The sequence below is a fragment of the Anas acuta genome, chromosome 1, assembly GCF_963932015.1.
Source record: "Anas acuta chromosome 1, bAnaAcu1.1, whole genome shotgun sequence".
Lineage (NCBI taxonomy): Eukaryota > Metazoa > Chordata > Aves > Anseriformes > Anatidae > Anas > Anas acuta.
The window spans coordinates 1,600,164-1,618,746 of NC_088979.1; the positions used below are offsets into that span (position 1 = coordinate 1,600,164).

An 18,583-nucleotide genomic window follows, 5' to 3' on the forward strand; every position below is an offset into this window, starting at 1 on the left:
GAGGGATGGGGGAGCCCCAGGGGCTCTGCCAGGGCTTGTGGAGGCGGTAGGAAGGCTGGGGAGGGGCTCTCGGTCAGGGCTGGGGGGATAGGAGGAGGGGAAGAGGCAGGGGGGAGGCTGAGGGGGGGTGTTGGGGGGGATTCTGCCCCCTGAGGGCATGGCCCAGGCTGCCCTGAGGGGCTGGGGGGGCACAGGCTGAGAGGATTTTAGGCTCCTTTCCACCCCAAACCCCTCCCTGATCCTCCTTTGAGCAGCAGCTTTGGTCTCAGCTCTGTTTCAGGTCTCGTGGCACAGCCCCTTTGTTGTGTTTTTGGGTTGTAGGGCCCCTCTGGCAGCTCAAACTCAACACCCGGGGGCTTTTTACTCCATTTTATCCCCTAGAAGACAAAAACAGGTGCCTCTGTGTCGAGAAATATCTTCTGAGACCTTGTCAGAGTGGTTCGCATGGCATCTTCCACTCAACTTCAAGCTAAGGATGGCTGCACTTGAAAACACCTCAACCCTATTTTCATCTTTTTTATTGTTATTAATCTTTACATACTCCTAATTCCTAACAAGCGCCGTTTCCTCGTGTCTGATGAAGCTGAAGGCCCCCTCGCAGCGTTCTCTGTTGAGGTCGCCCTTCCCGTATGCAGCACCTGGTGTCATCCCTTGAAATCGGTCGCTTCACCCCCTGGGTAAACGCTTTCAGGGGAAGGCGCCGATGAAATACCTCAGGACATCTCCCACAGATGTGCTCAGAGGTTTGAAACGAGAGCGTTTTGTGGTTGTGCTGCAAGAGCTTAAGAAGTATCACGCTCTGGAGGCATCCCCATGACCCCAGCCACGTGCTGTGTGCCCAAAGGGGGGGTATTTCGGAAGGAAAGGAGATTGCAGGAGCTGAATTGCTCTGGAGGAGCTCACTGAGCAGTTTAATCAGGGCTTCTGCATCTGCACACTCGATTCTGCTCTGTTTTCAGCTCCCTTTCTTCTCGATTCTGCTCCAGGTGCCTCCGTTTCGTCCCCCTCGATGAGTTAAACAAAATCTGGCCATTTTCGGGAACTGGGCTGTCTGCTGCAGAAATATTCCTGGAAGTTTCTCTTCCCAGTCCCTAATTGCTCAAGTTTTCCTCAAACAAACAGCACCGAGGCTTGAAAGTCCTACAGCAGGCTGCTTGTTTCCCACACCTCTTTGTACTTCCCTAGTAAGCTAAATCAGGGGGAGTTTAGGGAGGCAGGCACATTAATTACCATCTTTTTTCTTCTCTTTTTGTCCTTCTGGTGTTCTTTCAGCGTCCCTGAAAATCAGGCAGCTCCTCCTGTAACCAGGGCCACCCCGGGGCTGATTTCAGGGTGGCGTGGCAGCGACCCTCAGGCCCTCAGCACCTTGAGGTTTCACCATACTATTTCAGAACTGAGTTCGTAACCAGGGCCTCGGCCCCTTTTTAGGGTTTGCAAGCCACATCCTGGTTCCCAGCCGCTGCGGATGTGCCGTCGAGACCTGTTAAAAGTCCCTGACTGTCGGGTTTAAGAAGGGGAAGCTGCTTTCTTTCCCCCTTTTACTAGAAAACCCAGACCAGGTGCGATTCAGGGGTGTTGGTATTGCGGTGGCAACAAGTCTTTTTTCTTTTTATGACTTCATTGTTTACGTGTGCAACGCCCGAAGCGTGCTGTAAGCTGCAGGGTGATAATCAAAGCCACGTGGTGTGAAACGAGGCTGAGAGGAGAGCAGAAGGAACGAGGCAGGGGGGGAAAAAGGTGAGGTTTGGGCTCTGCCTCGCTTCCGAGGCGTCTTAAAACTTCCCCCAGGGTTTGTCTCCTGTTTAGGAAGAGTGAGAAGGGGTTTAGGGGAAGGGGAGCTTCCCCTGGGGAGCTTCCCCCGGTGGGGAGGAGAAGTCAGGCCTCTTTTTTGGTGCCTTTTCACTCGATTTTTAACAGAAAGGAGTCGGATCCCGCCCGCTTGCCGTCTCGCACCGTGTTGCTGTGCTCTCGTGGACCTTTTTTGGCTTCCTTTAAGCGCCTCCTTCTGCTCCTCTCCCACAGCCTCGGCCCTGAGCGCTGCCCGCAGCCCCGCAGGTCAGCCCGAAAGCTTTAGGGAGGAGCTGTGCTGCGGGAGGAGTAACCTCAGGGAGCACCGAGACAGAGGTAAAGGGGAGGCCAAAGCTTCTCCCTGGCTGCAGGCCCGATCTGCAGATGTGTCCCCGCTGCGAGATCCTAAAAGCTGTCACGAGGGCTTCACGTGCCACCTCTGCAAGTCCTGCTTCTCCTCCCGGGTAGGGATCGATATCAAACGCTCCCCTCTGCACAAATCCCTTCTCGAAGCGCAGCATTAGCGGTCCCGTGCCTCCAGGGATGGTTTGCAGGCACCTGTAAAATCCCTTTTCAAATCCTCAGGCTTTTACTAACAAGCCCGGGGCTTTCTTTTGAGTCGTTTCCCAACTCCTGAGCTTTATCTCGTTGATATTTTCCAGCTATTTTCAAACCTATCTAGCGAGCTGTCGGCTTTATTTCAGAGAAGAAGGGCAGGAAGCTGAGCCGGCAGCACTGAGTCCATCCTCTCAGGCTGTAGGGAGAAGAAGCAGAGCTCAGCAGACAGATTAAAACCCCCCCGAGGCCTGACAATGAGGTAGATGCACCGGGCTATGATGCCGGGCAAACTGCTGTTGCCAGGAGGCGAGGCTTCACACCGCGAAAACCCCATCCCTGAGGTAAGAGGAGATCAGGGCACGGCCACGAAAGGGGACACGGGGACATTGGGAGCTCGCATCGGGACCTCAGCAGGCTCCCGGGGTGCTGGGTGTTATCCAAGCTGCCCGTTCCTCTTGTCCCAGAGCTCCCTGGCTGTTTTTAGGGGGTGATTTCCCCAGCGAGAGCTCTGCAGACAACTTCAGAAGGTGTCAACGCAGCTCCCTTTTTGTTTAAATTCCCCAGAGAAACTCCGGCTTCTCGCTCTCCCTTAGGAGCAAGCCTGAGAGTGCCAGGACGTTTTCCATCAAGGCTGTCTTCTCTTAGCTCTAGAAACGTGGGAAAACATTAATCTAAAGTTTTTCTCAGTTTTTACTTCTTCAAAACGATTTTTTCAGTGGTCTTTGGGGAAAAAAAAAACACAGCTGTACCTCAAGGTAGGTCTGGTTTGGGGAACCTGCTGCTGGCCCGCTCAGGTTCCTCGTGCTGGGAACTCCTCCCCGTTTATTTTGTTCTTTCTTCTCCACAAAAAGCAGCAGGGGGAGGGGTTGGCCAGCTAGAAAGCCTCTTTGCGAGATGTTTTCTCAAGAAAAAACATCGGCAATAGGAGAAAAACATCGGTAAATAGAAGAAAATCGGCATTTTTCCCTCTCCCTACTCTATCTCGTGATACTTCTGTCCTTGGGGATCCCAAAGGGTGAGGCATGAAGCTGCTGTAGGTGCTTTTAGAAGGACAAATCAGCATTTGAAGGAGTTCTGTATTTTCTTAGGGTAAAGGGTTTGGCTTTCGGTTGTCCCGTGTGCTATAACCTCAGAAAGTGGCTTGAAAAATGCAGCCCAGCAGCTGCCCGAAATATTTCGTAACATCCACCGACAGGAGAAGCTTTTGGTGTCTGTTTAAATGTTTCTGGCTGTTTCTTTTGCTCCTCGTAAACCACCCTCGGTGGCGTTTACTGTGCCCCTCATCGTTCCTAGCACGGATCCTGGGAGGTGAGCGCGCTCTTCCCTGTGCGGACACGGGGGGAGCAGATCGGGTTTTACATCTGGTGGTAAAATGGGTTCGTTTGTGTTGATTTCCAGAGGAGGAAACGAGCTTTTCTGACAGGTAAATCCAGCCGGGGAGCTCCAGGAGCAGGAAATAACACGAGTGAGGTTGGGAACTGCTTCCAACTTTAACCAGTGGGTTGAAATAATGGACCCCTAAAAACAAAGAGGGCTCAAACTCACGTGTCTAACTGTGGCTAGATGGAATTGCCTCCAAAAATAATAATTTCAGAGGAAAACTAAGGCCTTGCAGCACCTGAGCCCTCGTGTCTGGGGTTCCTCGTTGCTGCAGGACCTGATTCTGCAGCCCAGTCTGCCTGAAACTTCCTTTCTTTGCCGTGCCTTTGTATTTGTCTCCCGTACCCAGGTTGCTGAGGGTCCTTTGATGTTTTCCTCCTGTCTTCCACCCCCGAAGGGTCCGGTTTTAATTTCTTTGCTCAGAAAGCCCTCGCTGAGCTTTCTGGGGGTGACAGCAGCAACACAGCAAGTCTCGGTTAGACTCGGGTCACAAACAGCAGCTGGCCTGTAGGATCTTTGGGTTTCCTCTTCCCTTTGTGCTCCCGACAGGAACGAGGGTATTCAAATTCAACCCTAACCCCTCTGCCAAACTCTCCAGGGGCAATTAACTCCCTTTGCTTCCCCTTGCAGTGGAAGATCGACGACAAGCCAGTCAAAATCGACAAATGGGACGGGTCGGCTGTGAAAAACTCCTTGGACGATTCTGCCAAAAAGGTACGTCCTGCCTGGAAACACCCCCAGCCTTTCGTAGTTCTAATTTTGTAGTTTGTTTCTTGATTCCCGTGGATCCGAATTGCTAAAGCAGCATTTGTGCTTGCAGCAACAGCAATTATCTGAGCAGATATTAATTATGCATGAGGTTTCTGCTCAGCTGACCTGCACAAAATAGGTGCTTTTGTCTAAAGCCCTTTCAGAAGGTTTGTAAAAACGCATTAAAAAACGGATTAAAAAGCACAAAATCAACCGGGCTGCACGATTCGTCCTCAGGTCCTCCTGGAGAAGTACAAATACGTCGAAAACTTCCGCCTGATCGACGGGCGCCTCATCATCTGCACCATCTCGTGTCTCTTCGCCATCGTCGCTCTCATCTGGGATTACCTGCACCCCTTCCCTGAATCCAAGCCGGTCCTGGCGTTCTGCGTCGTATCATATCCTTTACCTTACTGGGATCCCGTTTAGGATCCCATTTAGGATCCCAGGATATCCCAAATTGGAAGGGAACCCCGAGGATTATCGAGTCCAGCTCCAAATTCGAGTCCAATCTCGAAGGATTTGGACCCGATGATGTCTTGATGTCCCTTCCAACCCCTCCAATTCGGTGATGCTGTGGGATTTGCACCAGAAGGGTTTTGTTTTTCCCCACAAACCCTTCCTTTTCGGTATTCCCATGGGAATCTTGCTGCCTGTGGCGTGGTGATCAGCTGATTCCCAGCCTTTTTCCATGTGACGGGCAGCACCGTGCCTGTCTGGGTGGTCGTCATCTGACTGTCACATGCTTAAATCGGGGGATCTGTGTGCGATGGGGATCCAAACTGCTCGTGGAGCAGCAATTCAGCTCACTCCGGAGCACACAGCAGCCTCCTGGGCAGCTGAATCACCTCCGTGGCTACACTAGGCATGTTTCCTAAACTGGAAATCAGCCCTGAACTCCAAAATACCAAAAAAAATGAAAATAGTGCTCCTAACGTGGCACTGCTGGGTGTGTACACGCACGTTTGGGCAGTCAGGGTCAGCGTGCCACCGATTTCTCTGCAGCTCCTCCAGGAAAACAGATGTCTGTGGAGGTTTTACGACATAAATCGATGTGGAAGAGGTTTTACAACACAAAAGGATGTGCCAGAGCTGCCCAGGGCTGCCCACAGGTCTGTTCTCAAAGGCATAAGCTCTGGGATAATTCATCTCGCAGCATTTGGGGTGATTTACTTCCAAAAAATGAGAAAAACTGCTTGATGAGTGCCCTCATGCCAGTGCAAAGATCCTAAGGAAGTGCCCCGATAATTATTTAGCTCCCCGTGCTCGTGGGATATCAGCCAGAAATCTGTCTGGGAATGAAAACACCACGAGAGGTGGTTAAAAGACGCTGCCTCTGGGGTCCCCGGCTCCTTTTCCTTCAGCGTCTCGAGGTCCTTAACCTTTCCCAACATATTTTGTGATGATGGGCATCCTGACCATCTACACCTCCTACAAAGAGAAGAGTATTTTCCTGGTAGCTCACAGGAAAGACCCGGCGGGGATGGATCCCGATGACGTGTGGCAGCTCTCCTCCAGTCTCAAACGGTACCGCTTTGCCTGTAGTTACCCCGTGCTCCACGGCGGGGCAGGAAAGCTGCATTTTTGGGTAACTCCAAACAAAATGGGGGAAAAAATGCTGGTGTCACAGCACCGGGGCCATGAGCTCTCAGCACTCGCTACTGTATCGTGCTCTTTGCTGCTTCCCAGGCAAGCCGTGGTTAATATTTGCCACAAAATTACTCAGAATTACTCAGAGCGGTGATGAGTAAAGCTCCTGCCAGTCTTGTGTGCGCTGTTTCCATCCGTGGCTCTTTAGGATCATCCAAATATTGTCCCTTAGGTTTGTACCTACAAATCTCTTTTACCCCATGAAGATCCCGTTCCTAAAAATGGGAGTTTTTGGAGCAGTTCTCTGCCACGAATATTTGTGTTTTGCTTCTTTTTAAATGGGGAGGGAAAGCCGGATCCCTCACAAAGAGGATAAAAACCCTTTAATTGTGTTATAATTCGGGATATTCTGTGATAATTAAAGCCTGGGTTCATGCTGGGTGCTGGGACCCCTCCTGGGGATTTCCCCGTGCCCAAAACAAGGTTTCCCCATTGGCTTCACCTCAGATTTGGGCCCAAATAAGCCAATTCTCTGAATTCTCCCCGCTCCGCCCGCAGGTTCGATGACAAATACACCTTGAAGCTGACTTTCATCAGCGGGAAAACCAAGCAGCAGCGAGAAGCCGAGTTCACCAAATCCATCGCCAAATTCTTCGACGCCAACGGGACGCTGGTGATGGAAGCCTACGAGCCCGAAGTCTCCAAGCTGCACGACAGCCTGGCCCTGGAGAGGAAAACCAAATGAATCCCCCCGCCGCCGCCGCCTGCCTCCCCGGATCATGCTAAATTAATACCAATAAAGTCCAAAAGCAAAGCTAATTGCCTCGGGTTTTGTCCTGAAATCCTATTTCAGTCCTATTTCAGCCCCCCCCCTACAGGTTCGGGGGCTGCTTTATCTCGTTGGCATCGCCTTTCGCCACCTTTTTGCCTTTCTCCTGATGAGCTCTCGGTAGGAATTCAGGACAAAATCCTTGTAGGGAAACACAAATTGTCCACCCGCAAACGAGTTTTCTTTATTTTTGTATTTAATTGGGGGTGGGGAGGGGATGGGGATTGTTTTATATAAAAGCCTTGTATGTGTTGGGAAGGAGGGGGGGGGGGAAAAACAAATGCTCTGCTTCTTTTGGGGCAGGAAAGCTTGCAAGCGAGGTGCAAATAAAAGGAATTAAAGAAGGAATAAAAGGGTTTTTGGAGCTGGGAACGGTGCTGTGCTGTCCAGCTGCCCCCCCTTTTTGCCCCCCCCCGAGTCCCCATCCCACACCTCCCGCTGTACCCCGGCTCCTTTTCTAAACGGATTTTTTTGCAATAAAAGGGTCGAACCGCCTCGAGCCTCTGCCTGAGCATCTTTGGGGTTAGGTTTTATTTTTTGGGGGGGGGGGTCGGGGAAGGTCCTTTAAGGGCCCCCCCCCCTCGGTGAATGGGGCTGGGCGGAGCTGGGGGCGGAGCGGGGCGGGCTCGGAGCGGAGGAACCGGGACGGGAGCGGTGGAGGGGGGGGACACGGAGCCGAGAGGTATTGGGGGGGGATCCTGGGGTCGAGGGTTCGGGGGGGGTCAGGGGGGGATCCAAAAGGTTTGGGGGTGCAGCGGGGGTATAGGGGAAATCGGGCCCGGGGGGGGGAGAGGGGAGGGAGGGGGGTGCGAGGGTGTTTGGTGCCGGGGGGGCTGGGAAGTGGGGGAAATTGGGGAAATGGGGGGGGAAAGGGGTGTGTTTGGGGAGGAATTGGGGGGAATTGGGGAAATGGGGGGGGAAAGGGGGGTGTTTGGGGAGGAATTGGGAGAAAATTGGGGGAAATGGGGGGGGTAGGGGGGTGTTTGGGGAGGAATTGGGGAAAATTGGGGAAGTGGGGGGGATATGGGGGTGCAGGGGGGGTACGGGACTGTTTGGGGAGGAATTGGGGGAAATTGGGGAAATAGGGGTGGAAAGGGGGGTGTTTGGGGAGGAATTGGGGAAGATTGGGGAAATGGGGGGGGATAGGGGGGTGTTTGGGGAGGAATTGGGGAAAATTGGGGAAATGGGGGGGGTAGGGAAGTGCAGGGGGGGTACGGGACTGTTTTGGGGGGAATTAGGGAAATTGGGGGGGGGTAGGGTGGTGCAGAGGTGTTTGGGGGGGATTGGGGGAAATTGGGGAAACTGGGGGGGGATCAAGGGGTGTAGGGATGGGGGGAGTTCACCCATAGGGGTTGTGGGGGTGTTTGGTGCGGGGGGGGGGGAATTGAGGGAAATTGGGGAAATTGGAGGGGTTTGGGGGATGCACGGGGGGATGCAGGAGTGTTTGGTGCATGGGGGGGTGGGAAATGGGGGGAAATTGGGGAAAACGGGGGGGGGGGGGGTGGATTAGGGGATGAAGGGTTTGGGGGGAGTCTGCCCATGGGGGTGTTTGGTGCCGGGGTGGGGGTGTGCAGAGGGGGATTGGGGTTTGTAGGGGAGTGGGGCTGGGGGGGGTGGCAGGGGTTATGGGGGCCATATACAGGTTTTGGGGTCTGGGGTTTATGGGGGGTCCTAATAGGGGTTTGGGGGGGTCTTGGGGACGTCCTGGGGGGGCAACGAGGCTTTGAAGTAATGGGACCGAGGGGCTCTGACCCCCCCCTTGCTCCCACCCCACTCAGGTCCCTTTGGGGACAGGGACCCTGAGCTGCCACCATGGCCCAGGCCGTCACCTGGCTCAAGGTGAGCCCTGTCTCCAACCCTACAATGAAGGGGGGGCCACGAGGAGTCAGCCCCATCCTTTTACAACCATTAAACCCTTTCCCCCCCCCCCCCCACCTCCTCCACGTTCCTCCCCAGCGGCTGTGGGGGTCCGGGGAGCACCCGCAGCCCACGGGACCCCTACTGAGCCCCCCCAAGGAGACCCTATTCAGGCAGGAGGCAGGCGGGGGGGTCACCTACCGCATCCCCGCGCTGCTCCACGTCCCCCCCGCCACCTTCCTGGCCTTCGCCGAGAAACGCTCGTCCGCCCGCGACGAGGACGCCGAGTACCTGGTGCTGCGGCGGGGCCTCCGCAGAGGCCAGGAGGTTGAGGTAAGGCCATAAAAAAAGCAAAAAAAACAACAAAAAAAGCCCCAAATATTAAAAACTGGGGCTGTCGGGGTGGTATTGAGCGCGGCGAGTTTGGGGTTTCGGCGGGTTTGCGGTTTCGGCGGCGGGGTCTCAACCCCGTTGTCCCCTCCGCAGTGGGGTCCCGTGGAGGAGCTTTCGGGGTTGGTGCTGCCCGGGCGCCGCACCATGAACCCGTGCCCGGTGTTCGAGGCATCGAGCGGGGTCGTTTTCCTCTTCTGCATCTGCGTGGAGCGGCGGGTGACCGAGCGGCACCAAATCCTAGCGGGACGCAGCGCCGCCCGCCTCTGCTGCTCCACCAGCCGCGACCGGGGCCGGAGCTGGAGCGCCCTACGGGATCTCACCGATGAGGCCATCGGGGCCGACCTGCCCCATTGGGCTACCTTCGCCGTGGGGCCGGGCCACGGGGTGCAGTTGGCCTCGGGGCGCTTGGCCGTGCCCGCCTACGCTTACTACGTCCACTGGCGGCTCTGCGGGGTGCCGCTGCCCTGCTGGACCCGCCCGCACTCCTTCATCTTCTACAGCGACGACTCGGGACGGAGCTGGAGCAAAGGCTCCTTGCTGCGGGGTATGGAGACGGGCGAATGCCAAGTGGCCGAAATCGGCTGCGGGGATCAGGGGACGGTGTTGTACTGCAGCGCCCGCACGCCGTGTCGCTGCCGGGCCGTGGCGCTCAGCACCGATCGTGGGCTCCGCTTCGGGCTCCCGGCGCGATGCCCGGCGCTGTGCGAGCCGCTGCAGGGGTGCCAGGGCAGCGTGGTGAGTTTCGACGCGCCCGAGGGTGCCGAAAACACCCAGCACTGGCTGCTCTACTCCCACCCCACCGACCGCTGGCACCGCCGCGACTTGGGCATCTACGTCAACACCGCGCCGCCGGACGAGGCGGGCTGGAGGCACCCGTGGGTGCTGCAGGAGGGACCCTGTGGGTATTCCGACTTGGCCGCCTGCCCCAAAGGCGTCTTCGGGTGCTTGTTTGAGTGCGGGGCCACCAGTGCTTGCGAGGAAATCGCCTTCTGCCTCTTTGCCCTGAGCACCGACGGCGGTGCCGATGCGCCGTGCCATGGGAATGGACCCGTTTTAGAGGTTTTGTCCCCAAGGGATGGAAACGACGGGGAGACCTCGAAGGAAGTTTTTATGGGTATGACCCCGCAGGAGGAGAAGCGGGGTCTTGTGGATTTTAATTGATGCATTCATTTTTTTAATGGGTGATGTGCATCGTTGGACGCCGTGGGGTTGGTGGGAGCTGGGTCCAGTGGGACCAAGAGGTGGCACCAACCCGCGCCAGGACCCGAAACACTCCTCAAAAATCAGCATTCCCCCTCATTGTGGCAAAAAAGCAGAAGATGGCACAAAAAGCACCATGGGGAAAATCCAAACGTGAGGTTTTAGTTACAAATTCCTGCCTCCCTCACGTGGCATGAGATGATTCCTCTTTTTTAAATTTTTTCCCACAGTTTTCCATTCCCTGAGTTTTTCCTGCAGGGGAGGGCGTTCAGGCCTGAGCCCAGCCTCAGGGGACAGGCGGTGGCTTTGTCCCTGGGGGTGATGGTGGCAGCTCAGCACGGGCTCACCTCCCTCTGCCACCAGCAAATAAAATCCTCCAGAGATGGGTGGAATCCGACGAGTCTCGGGTGGCAGAAGGAGGCAAACGGGACAGTGTGAGGACATGGGAGATGGCGTGAAGGGACGTGGGATGGGGGGGAAGGGGACATGGAGCAATGGGGACGTGGGACATGGGATGATGGGGACATGGGATGTGGCGTGAAGGGGACATGTTACCCACACCCCGGAGCAGAGAGGCTCACAGCAATGTCTGTTATGTCCCTACACCCATCGTGCACTTGCACCCATCACAGTCCTGAACCTCCCCACTTTCGCAGAATCACCGAATCATCTAGGTTGGAAGAGCCCTCCAAGATCACATAGTCCAACCTCTGACCTAACACTAACAAGTCTTCCACCAAGCCCTGTCCCCAAGCACCACGTCCAACCTCTCCTTGAACACCCCCAGGGACGGGGACTCCCCCACCTCCCTGGGCAACCCATCCCAAGGCCTGACCGCTCTTGCTGAGCAGAAATGGCTCCTCATTGCCAACCTGAGCCTCCCCTGGCACAACTCGAGGCCGTTCCCTCTGCTCCTGTCCCATTTGGCTCCATTCACCACAACTTTTGGGCCTGGCTCTCCAGCCAGTTCCTAACCCAACAAAGCCTGCACCAGTCCAAGCCCTGAGCAGCCAGTTTCTTGAGGAGAATATTGTGGGAAACGATGTCAGAAGCCTTATTGAAGTTAACGTAGGCCACATCCACAGCCTTTCCCTCATCTTTGTCACAGAAGGAGATCAGGTTCGTCAAGCAGGACCTGCCTTTCATAACCCCATGCTGACTGGGCCTGATCGCCTGCTTGTGCTGTAAGTGCTGTGTGATGACTCTCAAGATAATCTGCTCCATTAATCAGCTCCATAATTATGAGGGCCACATCCTGCTCCCCATCCCCTTCCACCAGCTCAAGAGACAGTATCCAGAGAACAACTGCTCTTGTCACTAAAGACTGAGGCAAAGAAGGCATTAAGCACCTCAGCCTTTTCCTCATCTCTCGTCACTAAGTCTCCCCCCTCATGCAGTAAAGGCTGGAGATTCTCCTTACTCCTCCTTTTCGTGTTGATGTATTTATAAAAACATTTTCTGTTATCTGGAACAGCCAGGTTGAGCTCCAGGTGAGCTTTGGCCTTTCTAATTTTGTCCCTGCACAGCCTTACATCCTTATAGTCCTCCTGAACAACCCGCCCTCTTTTCCAAAGGTCATAAACCCTCTTTTATTTTCCTAAGCTCAAGCCACAGCTCTCTGTTCAGCCAGGCCGATCTTCTTCCACGCCAGCTCGTCTTCGGGCACGTGGTCTTCTCCTGAAACTTTCAGATTTGCTTCTTGAGGAGTGCCCCATCCTGGTTTGGTGGCCTATGACAGACCCCACCAAAATGCCTGCCTTGTTGGCCTTCCCCCCGATCCTAACCCACGGGGATTCAACCTTATTGCTCCCAGCCTCGAGTTTTATGACACCAAAATACTCTCTGATATAGAAAGCCACACCACCAGCCTCCTGTGCTGCTGATTAGGACCAGCAGGATGGGGAAAGGACGGGATGGGGACAGGCAGGAGGGGGACAGGGGAGAATGGGGACAAGAAGGGATGGGGACAGGATGGGATTAGGGACAGGAGGGGATGGGGATGGTAAGGAGCAGCAGAATGAGGACAGGATGGGATGGAAACCTGCAGGAGGTGGGGGGAGAGAGAGGCTGGAGGTGGGTGGGACAGGACAGGAGGAGATTGGGGAGAGGGAGGATGAGGACAGGAGGATGAGGACAAGGAGGATGAGGACAGGGAAAATGAGGACAAGAGGACGAGGATGATGGGGACAGGGATGATGGGGACAGGGAAGATGGGGACAAGGAGGATGAATACAGGGATGACGGGGACAGGGAGCACAAGGACAGGGAGTTTTGAGGACAGGGATGATGAGGACAAGGAGGATGAGGCCAGGACGGCATTTTTACAGCCTGGGGACAACCAGGAGGCCCCAACCACACCGGGGCCAGCCAGGAGGGGCCGCCAACACCACACCACCACCGGCTTCCCCCCTCCTTAACCCCCCTCTTTCCCCCTTATCCCCCCCCCCTTCCCGGGGACCTCCCCGTCCCTCCCCAGCCTCCCCTCGCCGGCCTCCAGGCGGAGCCGAGGCTGGAGCCGAAGCCGGGGGAGCGGGGGGGATGCGGGCTGTGGGGGTGCTGGGGCTGGGGGCACTGCTGGCTTGGCTGCCCCCCGTCCCTGCCGACACCTTCTCGGCTCTGAGAAGCGTGAGGCAGGCTCGGGGGGTCGAGGGGAGGCTGCTGAGGAGGCTCCGAGCCTACCTGCGGGAGGAGAGCGCCCGCCTGCGCCGCCTGGGCAGGTAGGGACCCCCCAACCCACCCACCCACCCAAGGGACCCCCCCGGTGAAGGGCACCCAAGGAGCAAGGCAGGGATGCGCCGAGGCGATGCTGAAATTGGGAGGTTGGGACGTGGAGGCTGCGAGAGGGGAGGAGGCTGCGAGCACCCATGGGTGCTGCGGCACAGGGGTGGCCCAAGAAGGAAGGAGACCAGGTCCTGGAGCTGGGATGATCCCGAACGTGGGCCAGATGCTGAGGCTGGAGGCTCTGCCGTCCCCACCAGGGAGGACACTTTGGGTCTTGGCCCGTTTTTCCCAGCGGTTTTGGGGCAAATCGGGGCGTTTGGGTGGCCGCGAGTTGGCGCACCACCCGCAGCCTCATCCCTGTAGGTTCTACGAGAAGGTTCGGGCGCTGCACCAGGACCCCGGCGCCTCGGTGGATAACCCCTTGCTGGCCTTCAGCCTCATCAAACGCCTCAGCTCCGACTGGCCCCGCTTGGTCCACAGCGACGAGGCCGCCGAAAACACCCGGGGTACGGCACCGCCGCTCCACCTGGGGTCCGGTGGAGCACCCCAAGGTCTATTGGAGAAGTCTCGCAGCCTCCAACCACCACTGAGACCCCCCCTCACCTTCTCCCCAAGCTCTCCACGATGGTTTCGAGGAGGTGCAGCAAGAATTGCCCGGAGCTGAGGACCTGGAGGGGGCGGCGAGGGCGTTGATGAGGCTGCAGGACGTCTACGGGCTCAGCGTCAAGGGCATGGCCAACGGCGTCTTCCAGCCCGCCGGCACCGGCCGCCCGCCCCTCTACAGCCCCGGCCTCCGCGTCGCCCTCTCCGCCGACGATTGCTTCCACGTGGGCAAGGTAGAGGTGCCGTGACCTTGTTTCGGGGAGGATTTGGGTTTTTTTTTCCCCCCCCCTTTCCCGCACGGAGGCGATGAGGCCTCTCTGAGTCAGCCCGCAGGCATCCCGCGGCTCCGGCACAGATCTTGGGTTTTTGCTGCCTCGGGGTTTGGTGTTATAGGGAGGGTGTCTAGACCCCCGTTGAGGGGTGAAATTGGGTCTCCAGGAGGGATTTTGGGGGTTTTGAGAGAGGTTGGGACATTCTCAGGGCAGAGTCCCCATTGTGGGGGCAGGATTGAGTCACAGAGCTTGGGGTGGGATGGGGGGGGTGAGAGGGGCAGGGGGACGGGGATGGGATAGGGATGGGGATGGGGATAGGGGGTAGGAAAGAAAGGGATGGGATGGGGGAGGGATGAGGAGGAGGATAGGAGGGAATAGGGATGGGGAGGGGACTGGATATGATAATGGATGGGATGGGATGGGATGGGATGGGATGGGATGGGATGGGATGGGATGGGATGGGATGGGATGGGATGGGGATGGGGATGTGGGATGGGGACATGGGATGGGATGGGATGGGATGGGATGGGATGGGATGGGATGGGATGGGATGGGATGGGGATGGGGATGGGGATGGGGATGGGGATGGGGATGGGGATGGGGATGGGGATGGGGATGGGGATGGGGATGGGATGGGTTTGAACAGGTATGAAATAAGGATAAGAAGGGGATGGGATGGAATGGGACCAGGACCGGGGCCAGAACCGGGACTGGGACCGGGACCGGGACAGGGACCGGGACAGGGACAGGGACAGAGACAGGGACAGGGGCAGACCAAGATGACCCCACCAGCATCTCCGAGCACCGCCTGCGCTTCCTCGCAGGTGGCCTACGACACGGGTGACTACTACCACTCCATCGCCTGGCTGGAGGAGGCCGTCAGCCGCTTCCGCCTCTCCTACGGCAGCTGGAACCCGGAGGAGGAACGGGGCAGCCTGGAGGACGCCCTCGACCACCTCGCCTTCTCCTACTTCATGGTACGGCCCCCGGCCCCCTCCCCAGCCCCATGGGGCCGAACTATGGGGCTGGGGCTCCTCACACGCTCTCCGCTCCCATCCAGGCTGGAAACATCTCCCACGCCTTGACCCTCTCCAGGGAATTTCTCCACTACGGTACGGGGCTGAGCTTGGTTTTGGGGTGTCCCTGCCACCTCCGCATGGCACCCCTCATTTTTTTGGCATGGTCATGGGAAATCTCCAAAGACCGAAGCCGAGGAGGTCGGGGCTGGGGATGTGGGGCTTTGGGTGATCTCCTCCCTGCCCAGCAGACCCCAGTAACCAGAGGGTGACGAGGAACGTGGCCAAATACAAGAAGCTGCTGGCGTCAGGGGGGGACCGAGTGGGGAGCCCCCTGCGGCGCCCCAATGCCACCCGCCTGCAGAGCCGGGATGCCTACGAGGAGCTGTGCCAGAGCCTGGGGGCGCAGGTAGGGCTGCCAACGGGGATCCCATAGCCCCCAGCCCACTTTTCCCAGCCTTTTCCCCAATCCCCTCTCTCCCCAGCCGGCCACGGAGCAGCCCCCACGCCTCGGCTGCTCCTACGAGACCAACGGCAGCCCCTACCTCCTGCTGCAGCCCGCCAAGAAGGAGACGCTGAGGCTCCAGCCCTACATCGCCTTGTACCACGACTTCATCAGCGACGCCGAGGCCGAGACCATCAAGGGGCTGGCAGGGCCCTGGGTGAGCTCTAGAGGGGACGGGGATGAGGTTTCCCCCTCCCGGAGGAGGATCCCCAAGAGGTGGTGGCTGGTGGCCCACCCTGAGCAGGCAGAAATGGATTTGAGTTTGTTTTAAAGCAGGGTTCAGCCACCGTTTCCCATAGGGTGGTGAGCCCGGCTCGGCTCCATCCTGCTGCTCTGGAGCCCCCAACAAATTTTTGGGGGATAAATCAGGGTCTGGCGTGCACCTGAACTCCCTCCCTGGTCTGGTGGCACCCAACGCGCTGCATGGCCACCGTGGTGCCACCATGGTGCCAGAATCACCCTCGGGGACACCTTGGGTGGGGATTTTTGGTCTAAACACCGCAGTCTGGTCCCCAAAAGGTGGTCCCCGTTTGGGGGGTGACCCTGATGGCGGCAGCGTCCCCTCCCCGTGTCCCCTGCAGCTCCAGCGCTCCGTGGTGGCCTCCGGGGAGAAGCAGCAGAAGGCCGAGTACAGGATCAGCAAGAGGTAGGCCCACCTCATCCCCTTATCCCCTAGCAGGGCCAAAAATGTCCCTAAAGGAAGTTATAGGGGAGGATTTCTGAGGCCGGGTGTCCCCGCAGCGCCTGGCTGAAGGACACGGCCGACCCCGTGGTGCGGGCGCTGGAGCTGCGCATGGCGGCCGTCACCGGCCTGGATTTGAGGCCTCCCTACGCCGAGTACCTGCAGGTGGTCAACTACGGGCTGGGCGGCCACTACGAGCCACACTTCGACCACGCCACGGTCAGGAGGGTTTGGGGTGGTCAATGGGGTGGTCAACGGGGTGGTGGTTTGGGAGGGAGGTTTTTTTGGGGGACCTGTGGTGTGCGCTGAGGTCCTGCGTGGAATGGGAGCCGTGGTGGTGGCCCTAAGGAGGAGGGAGAAGGAGAAGGGAGAAGGAGAAAGAAGAGGAGGAGAAAGGGGAGAAGGAGAAAGGGGAGAAGGAGAAAGGGGAGAAGGAGAAAGAAGAGAAGGAGAAAGAAGGAGAAAGGGGAGAAGGAGAAAGGAGAGAAGGAGAAAGGGGAGAAGGAGAAAGAAGAGAAGGAGAAAGAAGGAGAAAGGGGAGAAGGAGAAAGGGGAGAAGGAGAAAGGAGAGAAGGAGAAAGGGGAGAAGGAGAAAGGGGAGAAGGAGAAAGAGGAGAAGGAGAAAGGAGAGAAGGAGAAAGGGGAGAAGGAGAAAGGGGAGAAGGAGAAAGAGAAGGAGAAAGGAGAGAAGGAGAAAGGAGAGAAGGAGAAAGGGGAGAAGGAGAAAGGGGAGAAGGAGAAAGGAGAGAAGGAGAAAGGAGAGAAGGAGAAAGGGGAGAAGGAGAAAGGGGAGAAGGAGAAAGGGGAGAAGGAGAAAGGGGAGAGGGAGGTGGAAGGAGGGAGAGGGGCTTCCATGGGGACACCGTGGAGCTGTGGGGTGCGACAGGGGTGTGGGGCCGCCGGGTTGAGTGGTTTCAGCACAAACCTGACCTTCTCCACCTTCTTGCTCTTGGGGCAGTCCAGGAAGAGCCCCCTTTACAGAATGAAGTCCGGCAACAGGATCGCCACGGTCATGATCTACGTGAGTCGTCCCCGAGGGGTTTGGGATGAGCGAGGTTGGGCTGCGTGGCCGTCAGTAGGGTTCAGAGTGAACGGGGTGGCGGAGGGCTGCGGGCGGCCCTAAATGGGATCGCGGCGGGGTGTTAAACGAAAACCTGGTGCTGGGAGGGAACTGATGGATTTGGGGCGTGGATAACACCTCGGGGGGGGGACAGGGGAGGGCTCGTGCCTCAGTTTCCCCGTGCTGTGCCCCACAGCTCACGTTTGTGCCCCTTTTCCAGCTGAGCGCCGTGGAGGCCGGGGGCTCCACCGCCTTCATCTACGCCAACTTCAGCGTGCCCGTGGTTAAGGTGAGGGGGGAGCGGGGCAGGGAGGGACGCACGCAGCTCTATGGGGTCGCATCTCATGCAGGGAGTCGTGGCTGAGCCCATCCCGCTGCCCCAAAAACCCTGACCTGCAGCTCCCCGATCATTTTGGGGCTCCAAAACCTAACCCTGGGGCTTGTCTCCATTCTAATGATGCCAAACCCCAATTTGGGGGCTTCTGGCTTTGTTTTAGGGGCACGAAACCCTAATCCTATAGCTCCCAGCCTTGTTTTGGGGCACCGAAACCCCAACCCTAGAGCTTCAAACCGTTTTGGGGTGTTGATCCTTAACCCTGGAGCTCCCATGGGTGTTTTGGGGTGCCGAGACCCAACCCCAGGGCTGTTGTGGGGTGCCAAACCCGTGCCCCCTCTCTGCCCCGCAGAACGCAGCCCTCTTCTGGTGGAACCTGCGGAGGAACGGGGACGGCGACGGGGACACCCTGCACGCCGGCTGCCCCGTCCTGGCTGGGGACAAGTGGGGTGAGACTTGTGGGGTGACACGGGGCTGGAGGGGAACCCGAGTTATTGGGAAGCAAAAAATCCCGGAAAAGGGGGGAAAAAAATCACCAATATTGGAGCTGGTGGGGACGGGATGGGACGGGACGTGCCTTTGGGGTGCACGGGATGGGGACAGCCGGGTTCTTTGTCCCCTCCAGTGGCGAACAAATGGATCCACGAGCACGGGCAGGAATTTCGGCGGCCCTGCAGCCGCGATCCCCGGGACTGAGGAGGACGTCGGGGGCTCGAGGACGCAGCTCCTGGCCTGGACGGCGTCACCGCCACCACGGGGGGGGAAAAGTCACCTCGGGGGGGGGTTATCCAGGAGAAAAAGGGGGTGGCAGCGCCGGGGGGAGGATGGTTTTGCTCCCCCGCGAGCCAAAAGGGGTGAAAATAAAATTGAAGGAGATTGGAGTGGAGTTTGGGGGAGCCAGCTCGGTGTGGGATGGGGGCAAGGTTTGGCACATCCCCAGCCCGAAAGGGCCCAGCACAGCTCCATTAAGACCCCCTCAGCCCCAGATAAAAACCCTAAATGACTTTTTAATCCTAAAACGGCCCTCACCCGGAGACACGGCCTT

The 18,583-nt window shown here is 57.6% G+C and overlaps 4 protein-coding genes across 5 annotated transcripts in view; 3 read left to right on the forward strand and 1 right to left on the reverse strand.

Moving 5' to 3' along the window:
- Window positions 1–7,389, forward strand: part of SPCS2 (signal peptidase complex subunit 2) — a 7,555-nt gene extending 166 nt beyond the window's left edge. The window contains exons 2-7 of one of the 2 annotated variants that reach the window (XM_068688214.1): window positions 2,023–2,252; window positions 2,451–2,687; window positions 4,357–4,440; window positions 4,714–4,873; window positions 5,868–6,003; window positions 6,625–7,389. In XM_068688214.1, coding sequence (XP_068544315.1) covers window positions 2,610–2,687; window positions 4,357–4,440; window positions 4,714–4,873; window positions 5,868–6,003; window positions 6,625–6,811 — 645 coding nt within the window. In that variant the 5' untranslated portion in view covers window positions 2,023–2,252; window positions 2,451–2,609 and the 3' untranslated portion in view covers window positions 6,812–7,389. The remainder of the gene's footprint in view (window positions 1–2,022; window positions 2,253–2,450; window positions 2,688–4,356; window positions 4,441–4,713; window positions 4,874–5,867; window positions 6,004–6,624) is intronic. The other variant, XM_068688123.1, reaches the window with a different exon arrangement.
- The window catches only part of XRRA1 (X-ray radiation resistance associated 1), a 26,969-nt gene extending 13,169 nt beyond the window's left edge, over window positions 1–13,800 (reverse strand). Inside the window, exon 1 of the mRNA XM_068687426.1 lies at window positions 13,670–13,800. The gene's annotated coding sequence lies outside the window, so the exon portion shown is untranslated. The remainder of the gene's footprint in view (window positions 1–13,669) is intronic.
- NEU3 (neuraminidase 3) lies at window positions 7,487–10,323 on the forward strand. The gene is made up of 4 exons (XM_068687770.1): window positions 7,487–7,577; window positions 8,674–8,734; window positions 8,852–9,085; window positions 9,239–10,323. Exons 2-4 carry the CDS (start codon window positions 8,708–8,710, stop codon window positions 10,304–10,306), a joined length of 1,329 nt encoding a protein of 442 aa, XP_068543871.1. The 5' UTR covers window positions 7,487–7,577; window positions 8,674–8,707; the 3' UTR covers window positions 10,307–10,323.
- On the forward strand, window positions 12,823–18,419 carry P4HA3 (prolyl 4-hydroxylase subunit alpha 3). Its single transcript, XM_068687689.1, has 13 exons — window positions 12,823–13,062; window positions 13,430–13,572; window positions 13,682–13,902; window positions 14,766–14,918; window positions 15,002–15,053; window positions 15,209–15,366; window positions 15,443–15,619; window positions 16,044–16,108; window positions 16,204–16,363; window positions 17,103–17,165; window positions 17,425–17,493; window positions 17,891–17,987; window positions 18,164–18,419. Exons 1-13 carry the CDS (start codon window positions 12,884–12,886, stop codon window positions 18,232–18,234), a joined length of 1,608 nt encoding a protein of 535 aa, XP_068543790.1. The 5' UTR covers window positions 12,823–12,883; the 3' UTR covers window positions 18,235–18,419.
- Window positions 18,420–18,583: the final 164 nt, after the last annotated feature.